We start from the raw sequence: 13,881 nt of genomic DNA, 5'->3' as shown, positions 1-13,881 counted from the left end.
TATTGCTATAGACGTCGAAAGATTCAACAGCACTATTTATTAAAAAAATAAAGAGGAAATCTTTCCTGTGTGTGACAGAAATAACACTGGACTGGACTTACTGGCACATTTTGTACATTTTGTTTATTTGTGAGTTAATTTCATTGAATTATGTAATAGAAATTTTAATTTCTTTGTCTCGGCCACTCAAGATGGCCGACCTCCCCCTTCCTAACGTGAGATACTGGGCCCTTTTGTCTATGTGGATTGTGATGTCTGGACTCGGCTTTGCGCTTAAGTGCAAGATCCTGCAGGATGCTCCAAGTGTAAAACACACCAACGGGGGGTCGGCGTCGCTACCTGCAATAGACAAAAGGGTGTGGCAACATTTCCCAGTGGGGCCACCCCTGCAGCAGACAAAGGGATGCAAATGGGGTGTTCCTCAGGTATAAGTGATTAGGGTTCCCCACATTCGGGGTCTTTCTTCACTTTTGACTGCTCGCGTGTTGATTGACCTTTTCTTTGCAAAGAAAATAAAACCTTGTCGGCCGGCAGAAGTCTCCATTTCATTCTTCACCAGCAGCAGAGGAAAAACTTCCACGACAATTACAATTAATTTTTTTTTTAATATTTAGTTATCTTATTATTCTTGTAAATACTGTTTATAGATTTGTTCATTTTTTTATATTTTATGTATAGTACACTGAGTACCTGTACATTGCTGCTGCAACAGTGAAATTTCCCAGTTTGGGATTAATAAAGCATCTATCTAATATCTGATCCAGAAGTGTATATCATTTTCAAAATAACGCCTACTTTGACGACACTAAAATGCTATTTTAAAGAGTAGTAATTATTACGTAATAGCAAATAATGATATGTGTAATGTTCTAGGGTTACTTCCTAAACTGTAATTTCAACAGACACCACAAACACCTATAAGAAAGCACATTTATTTGAAGACCATCTCAAATACCTTACATATAGTACAGTATATAGTTCTATAATGCAAAGAAAAAAAAATAAGATAACTGTAGATGCCCACACCACACTCTGTGGTCGAGAGGCGACTCTTCGTCAGATGAACATCTGAGGTTAAATGAAATGACAGATGGAAGGCAGGTTTAAACGACTGAAAATTAACTTTAGAATTATTTTTGTTTGTATACGTCACTAGTGTGAGTTTAGTCAGTTGTTTCAGGACTTGTGAAGCTCAAAGCTGTACACTGCCTTTTATTTACTTGACAGGAACACAAATGCAACAGAACATTTTCTGTTTTAGTGGATAAATAGTTACACGAAAAGCTGACAGGGAGTAAAATAGACATTTGGGCAGGATGAGATAGGATATTCAGTTTATTCATTTCAGTCCTATCTCCTCAGTGATGCTGTCTAAAGAAAGAATAAAACAGAAGCAGGAAGCTCTTTGCATACAGAGAGCAACTGAAGCATGTCAGTGGTTATTGAATGCTAATACAGGCGTAAAAATGGGGCCAATAAAAAGATAGAGGTTAAAAAAAAAAAAAAAAAAAAAAAAGAGAGAAGCACTAAAGCAAAATTGAAAGCATGAAAACAAACTTCTTCCATCAAACAGAAAGCCACAGAGCTGCAGTACGAGACAGCCTGAAGCCTGTTAGCTCCGTATTTAAGGGTCATTAAAAGGTTGTTAAAAACTGAAATGATTTTTATTAAAGCTAATTACTTGTTGAGGCAAATTTGAGAGTTTAAATTTAAGTGCATGAAGAAAATGTTAGTGTACTTGTTGGATCAAAAAAACCCCCAAATAAACAAATATGCTACTCCCTGATCATTATTATAAATCCATTTTGTTCTCTTCAGACTGGAACTGGTAAATCCAGACCTCCATCTTCTTCTTCTCCTCCTCCTGTGCTCCAGAAAGTCCACTGACTGTTTTACAAACAAACCAGCAATGCACATAAAGTTAACACTGTTTAGGGAGAACACGCGTTTCCTCCCAGGTGTTAAAGCTGACGCAGACCATTCCTGAAAGGTTTTAAAGATGTGTCCGTATCTCTGCTGAGAGTCCCAGAGTCGTGGCAGGTCACTGCTCCGTGGATTCGGCTCTCCTCTGGATGTGAGACACCTCCAATATCGGCATGAGGAGCTGGAAAGCATCCTGGATGTAAGACGCGCTGTTTGACGCCTGTGTGGGAAGAGGATTCATAAGACACGTTAACATAAGACATGAAGTTTGTTAAATATATTTCTCATATGTGCAACACCTATAAAATAAATACACCTTGTCCTCAATGGTTCTCTTGGATCGTTAGATGACTTTATAGAAATGAAATGGTATTTTTTCAGTGTTTAATCAAGACAACAGACAGTATTTTGTTTAATTAACCCTAACCCAAACAGAACCATAGAGAGACGTTACCTCTGTGGGACTGTGATAAAAGTGTGACGCACATTTAATTATGACACAAACCTCTAAAAAGACTCCTGTTATCAGTGGGTTGAGGACGTCTCCCTTCTCGTTCGACTGTAAAACAGAACATTCAGGTGGAATAATAATCGGCTGACAGGTGAACAAAACAGACACAGGAAGTACAGTAAAAAAAATGAATTGGAGTTTGATAATGTAAAGTAGAACAGTCATTTACAAGCTAAGCAGACAGTCTTTTAAAGGTTCCACTCTTTTGACAAACAAAAAAGACGCTTTAGCTCACTTTAATATTCTCACAACATGTTCAACTTAAACACATTAAATCTAACTGGATCATCCTTGTGAAACTCAAAGCTGACTTACCCCGGCTGCCGTTAAGCAAGAGGTGAACTTCTTGGAAAGCAGAGAGATTTCTTTACACAGGACAACAGTTAGCCTGAGGACAGACAATTTAAAAATAAATGAATGAATCAGACATTCAGTTCACGCTCCCTGCAGCATTTCGTCTCCACACATGTTCAGACAGAAAATCCACATTGTTGTCTTACTGGGACAGAACGCTGGCCTCTGTGCTGCCGTTGGAGAAGAGGATCATCTCAGCCAGTTTGTGGAAAAGCTCGATGGAGCGAGCTGTCAGCTCCGCCAGACTTCTGATCGCTGCGGCATGAACCTCCTGACAAGAACAGACAGACAGCTGAATGGATCAGGAAGCAGATGCAGAGGAAACTGTGTGGACTGAAATGTACAGGATACAACAAATCTACCAAACGTTTACACGATTAAACACATTTTCATCCAAATAGGATTTCCTTCTGAGGGTGTCCTGTGGTGTCTAGCAACAGTCACACCTTGCATAATTTCATGAAACCTTAAGGTGCAATATAATTCAATACATTCCTCCACCTATTCTGCAAGGAAGTGGTATGTTTCTGGTTTCATACTTGCTCCAGCTTTTCTTTAGTCGATATAAATTGGAAGGCTAACTACCACCAAGGATATAAAGGTAAATAGTGATAAATGAACACACCTCCACAGAGTATGTTTTCTTGGCGTCCTCCTTGCTCCCTTCCTCCTCCTCCTCCTCCTCCTCCTCCTCCTCCTCTGGTTTGGTCATGTCAGTGATCTGGCTGCAGGCGCTCTTACAGGCCTGTCAGAACGTCAGAGATCATGACTTCACAGTAGACTGCTCAGCTGTGTATCACCAGTTACTCGAAATACAGAACATGTGAAGACATCCAGGAGGTGGACACAATAAAAGCAGGGTTAGGAGCCCAGAGCCCAGAAGTATCTGAGGTACATTACCTTGCTGAGTTTGTTGGCTGTGGCAGAAACACTGAGGCCCTCCATTGCCTCCGTTAACTCCCTCTCAAACTCTAAACCGTCGTCATCTGGAGTCAAACAATGATTTATTTCACACGACGTTCATGCTATCATGCTGGCATTTGTGCATCACTCTTCTACTCTGATGTTACCTTTCTTCTCGTCGACCTCCTCATCATCAAACTCCACCAGTGAGAAAGAGTCTTTGATACGATCCAGCTCTTGTCTGAGCTGAACCAGCTCATCTCCGGACAGAGTGGTCAGAACCGACTTCACCTACAGCACACAGACAGACAGAGAAACAAAGTCACATGACAGCTCTTTACCAGATTACACTGACTCATGATAACAGTGTCTCAGTCTATTTAGCGGCAGCAGTTGAGAAACCTCCACCGTACCTTAGACTCGCTCTCTCGAGACAGAATCTCCAGAGCTTCGAGGTGAGACAGACCCTGAAACTCATCAAACAGCATCCCGTAGTGGGCCACCACCTTCCTCTCTGAATCTGAAGACGTCTGCTCTGCTGTCTGCAGCTCCTCTCGCTCCTTTGCCTCCCTCAACACCTGAGAAACAGTGACACAGTTAAAGGTCATTTAAAAGCGTCTCTTGTGTCCTCTCGCCTAAATCTGATGCATGTTCCCTCTTTTATTCATGCCCACCTGAGACAGGGTGGAGTTCCTAACCATCAGTCCTTTGGTTTTCTTAAAGCCCGGATCACCTTCCGCGATCACATCCATCGTCTTCTTCCCAATGAACTCCAGAGCATCCAGACCGCCCGTTATCACCGTCTTACCCTGTGAGCGAGGTTTAGTTTTTTTAGCGACCCTCGATTTATTTTGTGGACGGGTAAAACTTAACAGCCGCCCGAGTGCAAAAGGCGTCTGTGCACGTGGACTTACTGTGGTCTGCACGACGCTGGTGAGCGACGACAGCATTCCCATTGCACTACCCACCGCTGATGATCCATCTCCCACCGCTCTGTCCGTCTCACCGCTGGCTTCACCCACAGGGGAGGAATCTAACCACCACACAGTGCCAGTCAAATGTTTGGACACACTTTCTATATTATATATTATTAGAGATGGGTGAATGGAGCCTTGTGAAGCTTTTACTAGTAAAACTTTTGAATGTGTTGCCCTGTTACTAGTTATTACTTAATAAGGTGAAACATGGAGTTATCCGTTACAGAAAGGCGAGCTGTCTACAGCTGGACCTTCATGAGATGCTCCCCTGGATTGGTTTTTAGTTGACAGGTGAGTCTTACTGTCACAGTGCACCATATAACGTCTTACCCTGCTGTTTCTGTTCTTCCTCCACCTGCGCCGACAGTTCAGTCGGGCTAGGGATTCCCAGCGACGTCTCGGCCTTCTCTATAACCTGAGTGAGGCCTTGGCCTGAACAGACGCGACACAATAAACAAAACATGTAGAACAACCACTTTACAGTTCTCCATGTGTATTTAAAGAGACCGGGTGAGGTGGTGGACACTCACCCACGGTGGCCACGGTAGCTGTCGCCGAGGACAAGATGGATTTCCCCCAGCTGCCCCAGTAACCCCAACCACCCTGGGACACAGTGGACTCACTGGCCGGCTGTGAGAGAAGAAATGAGGACAGGAGAAAAATCAGAGCTGAAGGAAAGTATTAACACAGAGCAGGAAACAGATGGTAAGACAGCGTGACCTTTGGTGTCTTTACAGGTTAGTGGACAAATCTAGTGATACAAGATAAGGTTTATCCCTGGTGTTATAAGAAGCTGCAAACGATTTTAAACAAACTGAAAGATAAGACACACAGAACAATATCAACTGTGTGTGTCGCTAAATGAGGAGACAGATAATATGACTTACCCACGTCAGCAGCGTCATTATGAAGCCTTGTTATCAAATTTTATAACAACATATATAAGTGAAAAACTAATAATAACAAATACATAGAGATAATGCACATGGCGTATGGTCTATATAGGATACACTAAGTCTAATAAGTCTTGTAAATGCTTTTATATACGAGCTACTCCCTTTAAGTTTACATTTCAAGTTTACAGTCTATATTTTATTTTATTTTTCTCAGTTATACATTTATACTTGTGTGCTATGTGCAATTATTACTGTTTTTTTCTGTATTACTTTTTTTACTACTGGCTAAAAAATACATTTCATACATTAGATTTCTCCTGGGAGGTGAGAATGTATTTGTGGACACACACTCATCAGTCATAATTTCACTTATGTCACATTTACTGGGATTAAGGGACAAGATTAAACAAAGAAGCTGTTGTTCAAGTAGGATATTTTAGAAACCTTTAATGTCTCCCAGAAGGAAAACAACTAGTAGGGCTGAGTGTTGCTACCGATTTCCTGAATCTTTTCGATTCCGATTCACAAGGTCCCCATATCAATTTTCTTTTATATTTCTGTTTCAAAACAATTTTGCGTAGTTATGAAAGAGATTTTCACATCATTAACGTTGTCACTGATTTCAGAGATTCGTGGCATCACATCTTGCACATGTCCAGCTCGTCTCTGTGGACATACTTTTTAAATCCAAAATGCTGCCAGACATCAGCCTGCAGGCCTGACGGTGCTCTCAGAGTTGGAGCTTCTGTCATGTTTTGGATCCTTCACAAGTGGACTAATCTTGTTACGTGATACACGAGACTAGTCATAAGAAACCAGTCTTGCAACACTGCAATGTAATGAGAGGATGCAGGAAATGGCATACATTTAGAAAATCAATCTGAAGATTTTATAAATCGTTATCGTATCTTTCAGAAGAAGATTGTTTTCTAAACCCAGCTTGATTTATGAGGAATATGACCTTACTTAACTGTCATAGCCAAATGTTAAAGCTACATAAAGACAGCTTTCTTGGTGACGGCTGTATAAAGGTTTGCCTCATGAAATACAGGAGAAGACGTCTGTTTTTGCCATTTTTTTTGCAGAACAAGAATGATCTCATTGCTACCTTCGCTGGCTGCTCTTCCACTTTTGGCTTCTCTTCAACTTCAACTTCAGCTTCAGCTGCAGGTTTGGGCTCCGGTCTCCTCCTTGCTTTCCTCGTTGGGGCCACATCACTCGTGATGTCCGGCGTGGACGGGGTAGAGCTGTCGGGCGTCGCAGCAGGAGAAGCACCCTGCATCTCTGCCGCCGCCGCCGCCGCCGCCTCTGAACCCTCAGCTGCCGTACGAGAAGCTTCGCTGTCTGACATCTTATCCAGTGTCTCAGTACATGCCTGCAGAATGAAAGAGGAACAAAAGGAATCACACCGTGTGTGTAAGAAAACACCTGAGGCACTTCTAGACTAAATATAAAATACCGGAAGGCACAGCTTTTATTACTTTTAATAAACTAGTGGACTGTTTTCAAGGACATCTAACATTGGTTGGCCTTTAGTTTACTGAATGTCAACGAGAGTAAAACTGAGATCCAGAGATTTGGACCTAGTGGTGTCTGCGAAGCTCCTCACATGGGGTTCCTAGCTTCTGGGTGTGACGGTGATTCTAAACTTAACAGATAAATTCAGTTGTCAAGTTCAGTTCTGTTAAAGATTTTAAAAGGGTCATGCTTGTTTTTATCTCATCTCATTTTGACTATTGTAATTTCCCCCACACTGGCCCATCCATCAATGGCTCCCTGTTCTCTTTAGGATTGATTTTAAGATTTTAGTGTTTGCATACAAATCACTGAACATATATCCCTGATTTCCTGCAACCACATGACTCTGCCTGTTTTTAAATCCCTTCTTTAAAATCATTTGTAATCTTTGGCATTTAATTTAGTTTTAGAGCTGCTTTAACCTCGTCTTTGTTTTTTTGTGCTGACTATGTGCTCATTTAGTTTTTGCATGCTTTGACCTACTCTGCTTGAACTTTGGTCAAAGTGACACTGTCGATGTCACCATTAAAAACACCTGGAGAACAGCAGCCCAGCTGTCAGATGTCAGTGCACTTTGTGTTTTCTGAAACCCAAACTGCTGACTCCAAAGAGTCAAATTCACAAAAAAATAAACTGAATACTATTTATCTTATGTAATGATGAGTCACAGTGAGCAATATATTAGTGTATAAAAGTCCTAACATACAAAAACAGTAATATATCATAACAATAATATATATAAAACAAGTCAGATATGTCATCATCACTAATTCGTAGTATTGTTGTTATTGATGCTGTGACAGTGTTTCATGCAGCTTCATAAAAGGGTTGCTAGTAGATTTGGTGAACTACTCGCCTTTAATAAATATCCATCAGAAAACATTTAAGGTTGTTGTAAGCTTAATAACTTATTTAGTCAATAAAAACAACACACACGTTTCCCCGTCTGTGCTATAAACTCACCTTTCCTTTGGCTCAGCTGTCAAAGTCTTGATGCTAGCGCTTAACGTTACAGTCTCTGCCAGCAGTTTCCTGTACAGATTTAACGATAAGAGCGATATTATCGGTTTGAGCGACAGTATCTTAACGTGAAACACCCGTTACATCTCCAGTAAACACCGGAAAGATTCGGGTTTTCTTGCTCTTTTTGTCCACAAGGATTAGCCACGTCACATTTTGTTTTCAAAGATCAGGTCTGGTCCGTCCAACACTGCAATGTACGAGTTCCGGTTAATATCTTCACAATAAAAGAATTTGAGACTTTAACATGACTGTTAACAAATAAATTGTGCATATATATTGATCGCTGGCAGAAATTGTAAATATCTGGATTTAAAGAACTACATAATCCCAGAAAAATTACTTGAATGTTTTTAAAAAGCACCCTCATTTGCGTCGGGCGCCGGCTTTGTCATTTTATTTTGAAGTATGGAGTCCTACTACCGGTGTCTCTTTCTAGTTCAGTAGCGCTGACAGGAAGTAGAGATATGGCACTTCCGGAAACTTCAAAATAAAACACATAGCCATGTCGTAAAATAAGAAAATAAAATAGAAATTAAATTAAATTAAATAAATTATAATTGAAATAATAAAAATAATTCAGAACAAAAAATAAATAAAATGAGTAGATTCCAGCTTTCCTATTTCAAAATATGTTCTTTTTCTTCTTCTTTAATATTATTATTATATAAACAGCCCTATGATTTAACACAGTTTATTCCCAGTGTACTAGAAGGTGTTGACAACAGGCCACGCCCACCCAGTCTTACCTGAACCAGGAAGAGAACGGATCGTACGGCACCTGTTCGTTGTGCTCTTAAACATTTGACGGTAAATAACAAAAATTCCGTGAAAACTATATTTATTTGCAAAAAGCTTTTCGTGTGTACGTTGATTGAGAATCTGTTGTTGTGGTCGCTATCCGGGACACGTGGGAATGATCTTGTTTAATATTTGACCGAAACACAAATGTTCGATAGAAGTTTGTTTTTCAGTGTTTAATTGACAACATTACAAACTGTAATTGTTTAAATCACCAATGACGTTGCTGTATAATAATAATAATTATGTGTCTGACCATTAACTATTAGGCTAGGCTTCATTTAAGGGCCAACAATGCTTAGCACATTGACAAGACTTAATTCCAGCTAAAAATCACTACAGAAAATAATTATAAATGAAGTGTGAAAAGTTTATAATTAATAGAAGAGAGAAAAGCAAGACATTAACACACTCGGCAGTAAAATTAGAAGACAAAAGTGAAATTTTGGCCTTAAACTCTCGGATTGAACATGAGTTTTAAACATTCTCCTCAGAAGACATCTACATAAAAATAAAAAAAAGAAGGATCTAATAAAACGGATGTTCTTAGGAGGTCTTTATTTCTTAAATGGTCTTATGTTATGAGGTTATGAAGACACTATTAAGTAATGGTTTCAGGTTTTGCAAGATGACCCATAAACTTGAACTCTTCCTGTTTTGCAGGTTTGTCTCGTCTAAATGTGAGCAGGAGCCGTAAACCCTTTCAGCATGTCGTCGCCTCAGAGTCACAACCTGTTGCACCTGCTCGTCGCAGTCTTGCTGCTCGGAGGCTGGACGGCAGATGGAGCTAACAACGCGTCAGAGGCCTCCATGCTCCAGGCCAGCGGCCCCTCCAGTAAAGATGTCGTGGCGAAGGAGGGCTCCAGCACGCTGATCGAGTGCAACGTGACCGGAAGCCTTGGTGGCATTAAGTGGTACAACTCTAAGGGACCTCTGCTGGGTGAGGATGCTGGTAGAGGGAACACCTGAATAAGGAAATAATCTGAATAATCAAGAGGGAGGTTGATCATTAAAACAACCTCGATTTGATGATTCTCTAGTCAGACAACATATCATTCTCAAAGTTAACTGTTCAAAACTATCTATCTGCCTAAGCTGGTACTTATTTTCTGCTGGAAAAAAAGGATTACATGTAATTACGGCCAGTTTTAACACACTAGATACTCCTTTCACCTGAAAATGTCCATCACCTGGTCATACATTTATTATTTTTCCATCAAATGCACCAACCAGACCTGTGTTCACTGAGAATGTGCTTTTAAAAACAAACAAAACTATTGTTATGACGAGCCTTTGGTACAGCTTTATAAAAAGTCTGGCTGTTCTTCCTTTATTTTGTCACCATTGCTCAGTTTCATAATATTTTTCACCTCCGTTTTTTGTTGAGGAAACATAATGATTTGAATGCAGGCTTTTGTTTGTGTTGTGTTTTCATGCAGCTCAAGCTTCCACACACCTGTAAACTCAATCTAGAAGAAGTTTGAGAGTCGACACAATAATTCCCAATATAAATCAGGTGTTTGTTTATTCCAATATTATGCATAAAACTGCTTTCATCTCATCAGGTAGTGTTTTGTGTGCTTATGCGCTCAGGAATTCAAATGGCATTAAGCAATGAGCGCTAACTGGATTTGTTGACCTGCGGAAATGTTTTTGATGCTTCACAATAAACACTTTGATTGAGGAGATGATAAAGATTTTCTGCCCTTCATGAGAAAGTTTCCAAGTGTCTCTGTGGTTTTTGGTGAATCTAAAACTCTCGTCTGTTTTGGCTGCAGGTGGGAAGTGGCAGATTGAAGAGAACGGCGCCCTGAACATCACGGTAGTCTCCTTCGCAGACCGCGGCCGCTACACTTGCGTCGCCTCCAACGGCACCAAAAACTACACCATCACTCTGCGTGTTGCCTACACGGACAGCGGCCTGGGGATCTACTTTGTAATCGTGTGCCTGGTGGCCTTCACCATCACCATGATCCTCAATGTGACGCGGCTGTGCATGGTCAGCAGCCACCTCAAGGAGACGGAGAGGGCCATCAATGAGTTCTTCCGCACTGAGGGCGCGGAAAAGCTGCAGAAGGCATTTGAGGTGGCCAAGCGCATCCCCATCGTCACTTCAGCCAAGACGCTGGAGTTCGCCAAGGTCACGCAGTACAAGACCATGGAGTTCGCCCGTCACATGGAGGACCTGGCGCGCAGCGTCCCTCTGCCGCCGCTCATCCTAAACTGCCGCACGACGTTGGACGAGGGCGCGGAGGTCCCTGCGTCCGACCCCGTGCAGCCGGGCAGGATGCCAGGGAACAGGCAGGCTATAGGGCCGCCCTGCACCAGCACAAAGGGAGAGGAGGAGGAGCAGGAGGTGTGTCAGGCACTCCTTTCAAGTGAAAGACAAGGCAATGAATCCCTTGACGTCAAAGTGTCAGTCCACACGGTTTCTGAGGGCGACTTCAGTGAGGATAAGGAGTCCAATATATGCCTGGGTGTGCTCACGCCAGGCTCACGAACAAGCGTGTCCTATGAGAGCAACATATAAACTGGTCCAGCGTGTATCTGGTGGGAAAGTAAAAGGTCAGAGATGAGGAAATCACTGTGGTGTTGGGTATCATTTAAAATTCACACATTCTGATTCTGCTCATCTGATTTCATCCTGTCCTCTGACTATTCTAAATCTTAAAAACAACTTTAACCCCACCTGAAGAATTCTGGCCTGCAGTCACATTTACTAAAACCAGTGACTATGGAGGAAGTGAATGGGTCTAACTTTTCTTTAAGAAACAACAAATCCTCAAAATCTCATTTGACAGAGGTTAAATTTAAATCAGGGACATTGGAGGCTAATATGCTAAGCCGGTCCTGGCTTTGAAATTTTAAACTGATGACAACACTTTGTTACATTAAAAAAGGCCAAACTGAATTTCACTTTCAAAATGTTTAATTTAATCAGCAGCACATATCAGCGCTCCTTCACGTGTCGTTTGCTGCTTCTCACTTTGGTTTGCTTTGACAGTCTGAGCCAAAAGATGCTACCGAATCCTTATTTCATTGTGTCGATAGTTTTCACATCAGCGCTTCCCGTCAGTCGTTTGAAAGTCGCAGACAAAAGTAGGAGGCGTTGAAGCAGCGCTTGCAGACTTGATAGCTGTCTCACATGTCTGCTTTATTCTGGTCTTTGTCAGATACGAGGGCGGTTTATTAATCCCAGGTTCTGCTTTGAAGTGAGTGTTTCAACAAGAGACAAAATATAATTCTGTTTATTTTTACATTTTATTTTACGTTTTACATTATATATTTTTTTTTCTGTTTGGGTTGATAAATGCACCATAATGAAATCCAAATGGTGCGTTACCAGACTCATATTCTGATAAGAATTGAGTGTGGCTACACCAGACTAGTGATAATTTTTTTATATTCCAATAACTTAAAAGTGTTTTAAATGTTATAGTTTAGATTAGAACTCTGTGGTAATGAGGAATTGTACGTTCCTAAATTCAAGTCAGAGGTCGACAAATGATGAGAAACTTGAACTTAAAGCTTCTTTACCGTGTCTCAAAGGAGAATGTGGTGGAACTGAATTATATGAAGTGACTCAGTGGTGAAACTTGAAAGCTAAAACATTTTAGAGTAATTCTGACATTATTTTATTTACACTACCTGGCCAAAAAAAGTCTCCACCTAGATTTAATAAAGCAAATAGGTAGGAGCCTCCTATTGGATAATTACTGCATGGGTGATTATCTTACACCCATGACCAGGTTATTCCATCAATGGATCATATTCCAAGATGACAATGCCAGGATTCATGGGGCTCAGATTGTGAAAGAGTGGTTCAGGGAGCATGAGACATCATTTTCACACATGGATTGGCCACCACAGAGTCCAGACCTGAACCCCATTGAGAATCTTTGGGATGTGCTGGAGAAGGCTTTGTGCAGTGGTCAGACTCTCCCATCATCAATACAAGATGTTGGTGAGAAATGAATGCAACACTGGATGGAAATAAATCTGGTGTGGGACCTTTTATTTTGACCAGGTAGTGTACATAGTTCAATCCTGTTACTGTAAATGCTGATGTGGCTTCATATTTAAAGGTGTCTAAAAGTCAAATTGTGAAGATGACAGAATGTAACGTTTTTTTATTTTTTTTATTATTTGAACAACTGGAGAAGATAAAAAAACACATTACTTACAATAAACAGTCAAACTCATGCACATGTCTGGTTATCTTTTCTTCTTCCAGTTCTTGTAACAGTGCCAATGATCCACAAAGTGGAGCTGTTGGGTTAAAGATATCTTTACTGTACTTGTGAACCGTGGACCATCCACAGTTTACATCACTCCTGAAGAGACGTCGATAGAGATACAGACAGGGAGAGATTCACTGCTGTGACGCGTTGAGGCCAGACTTTTAGATTTCAGTGTCTTCCGTGGTTTAAATATTGATTTCAGGTTGGAAAGCTGCCGTTTAATCTGTTATTGGCTCTTTAATCTGTTACATCCCTTGGTTTTTATATTTATTGATTTATATTTCTAGTGTTCATCTTGTTGCACCGTGGGTCTTCAGAGTAACAGTTTCAGTCCTCTGTTTGTGCTGCACATATGGCAGAACCGACTGAATCAAGCAGACTGAGTTTTTTGACGTGACTTGTTGCGGTTTTACAGAAACCTCAGACACAAGGAATCACACGACATATACAAGAAATTGTGACTGATATTGCAGCTGATCTGATGCAAGAGAGAAAACAAGACATTGATCACATCTTCACATCCAACAGATTGAGATCATGTCTCCCAGATTATGTCCAATGATTAGGACCTCCTTAGAGAGTAACAGGTGGATCGCGTCTCATTAAACTTCTGACATTGAGGCCTTGCTGTTCTGAAGTCTGGCAGCTGGTTGGCAGCTCTGGCGTAGTGGTTTGAGAGGCGGGCCTGGGACTGGAGGGTCATCAGTTTGAATGCCAGGACTGATGGGAAGAAATGT

The 13,881-nt window shown here is 41.1% G+C and overlaps 2 protein-coding genes across 2 annotated transcripts; one reads left to right on the top strand and one right to left on the bottom strand.

Moving 5' to 3' along the window:
* Positions 1 to 916: 916 nt before the first annotated feature.
* Positions 917 to 8,307, bottom strand: fam114a2 (family with sequence similarity 114 member A2). Its single transcript, XM_084564931.1, has 14 exons — positions 8,046 to 8,307; positions 6,673 to 6,939; positions 5,199 to 5,298; positions 4,999 to 5,100; positions 4,606 to 4,724; positions 4,366 to 4,500; positions 4,105 to 4,269; positions 3,859 to 3,982; positions 3,689 to 3,774; positions 3,414 to 3,533; positions 2,935 to 3,059; positions 2,750 to 2,822; positions 2,429 to 2,482; positions 917 to 2,143 (listed from the first exon to the last, which is right to left on the bottom strand). Exons 2-14 carry the CDS (start codon positions 6,913 to 6,915, stop codon positions 2,042 to 2,044), a joined length of 1,548 nt encoding a protein of 515 aa, XP_084421057.1. The 5' UTR covers positions 6,916 to 6,939; positions 8,046 to 8,307; the 3' UTR covers positions 917 to 2,041.
* A 552-nt stretch (positions 8,308 to 8,859) lies between these two features.
* On the top strand, positions 8,860 to 13,105 carry LOC311503014 (microfibrillar-associated protein 3-like). Its single transcript, XM_084565498.1, has 3 exons — positions 8,860 to 8,912; positions 9,567 to 9,843; positions 10,682 to 13,105. The coding sequence occupies exons 2-3, from the start codon at positions 9,612 to 9,614 to the stop codon at positions 11,431 to 11,433; spliced, it is 984 nt and encodes a 327-aa protein (XP_084421624.1). The 5' UTR covers positions 8,860 to 8,912; positions 9,567 to 9,611; the 3' UTR covers positions 11,434 to 13,105.
* The last annotated feature ends 776 nt before the right edge of the window (positions 13,106 to 13,881 follow it).

The sequence above is a fragment of the Chelon labrosus genome (assembly GCF_963514085.1).
Source record: "Chelon labrosus genome assembly, chromosome: 17".
NCBI classification, from domain to species: domain Eukaryota; kingdom Metazoa; phylum Chordata; class Actinopteri; order Mugiliformes; family Mugilidae; genus Chelon; species Chelon labrosus.
Note: the sequence above shows the minus strand (reverse complement) of the source record. Positions and strands in the feature narration are given on the sequence as shown.

Bases quoted from the DNA above. Each gene is read 5' to 3' on its own strand.
- LOC311503014 (XM_084565498.1), top strand. From the start codon at position 9,612: ATGTCGTCGCCTCAGAGTCACAACCTGTTGCACCTGCTCGTCGCAGTC. The intron at 9,844-10,681 runs GTGAGGATGCTG...TTTTGGCTGCAG, and splicing joins CTCTAAGGGACCTCTGCTGG to GTGGGAAGTGGCAGATTGAA.
- fam114a2 (XM_084564931.1), bottom strand. From the start codon at position 6,915: ATGTCAGACAGCGAAGCTTCTCGTACGGCAGCTGAGGGTTCAGAGGCG. The intron at 3,983-4,104 runs GTACGGTGGAGG...TGTGTGCTGTAG, and splicing joins CTCGAGAGAGCGAGTCTAAG to GTGAAGTCGGTTCTGACCAC. The intron at 2,144-2,428 runs GTTTGTGTCATA...CTTCCCACACAG, and splicing joins TAACAGGAGTCTTTTTAGAG to GCGTCAAACAGCGCGTCTTA.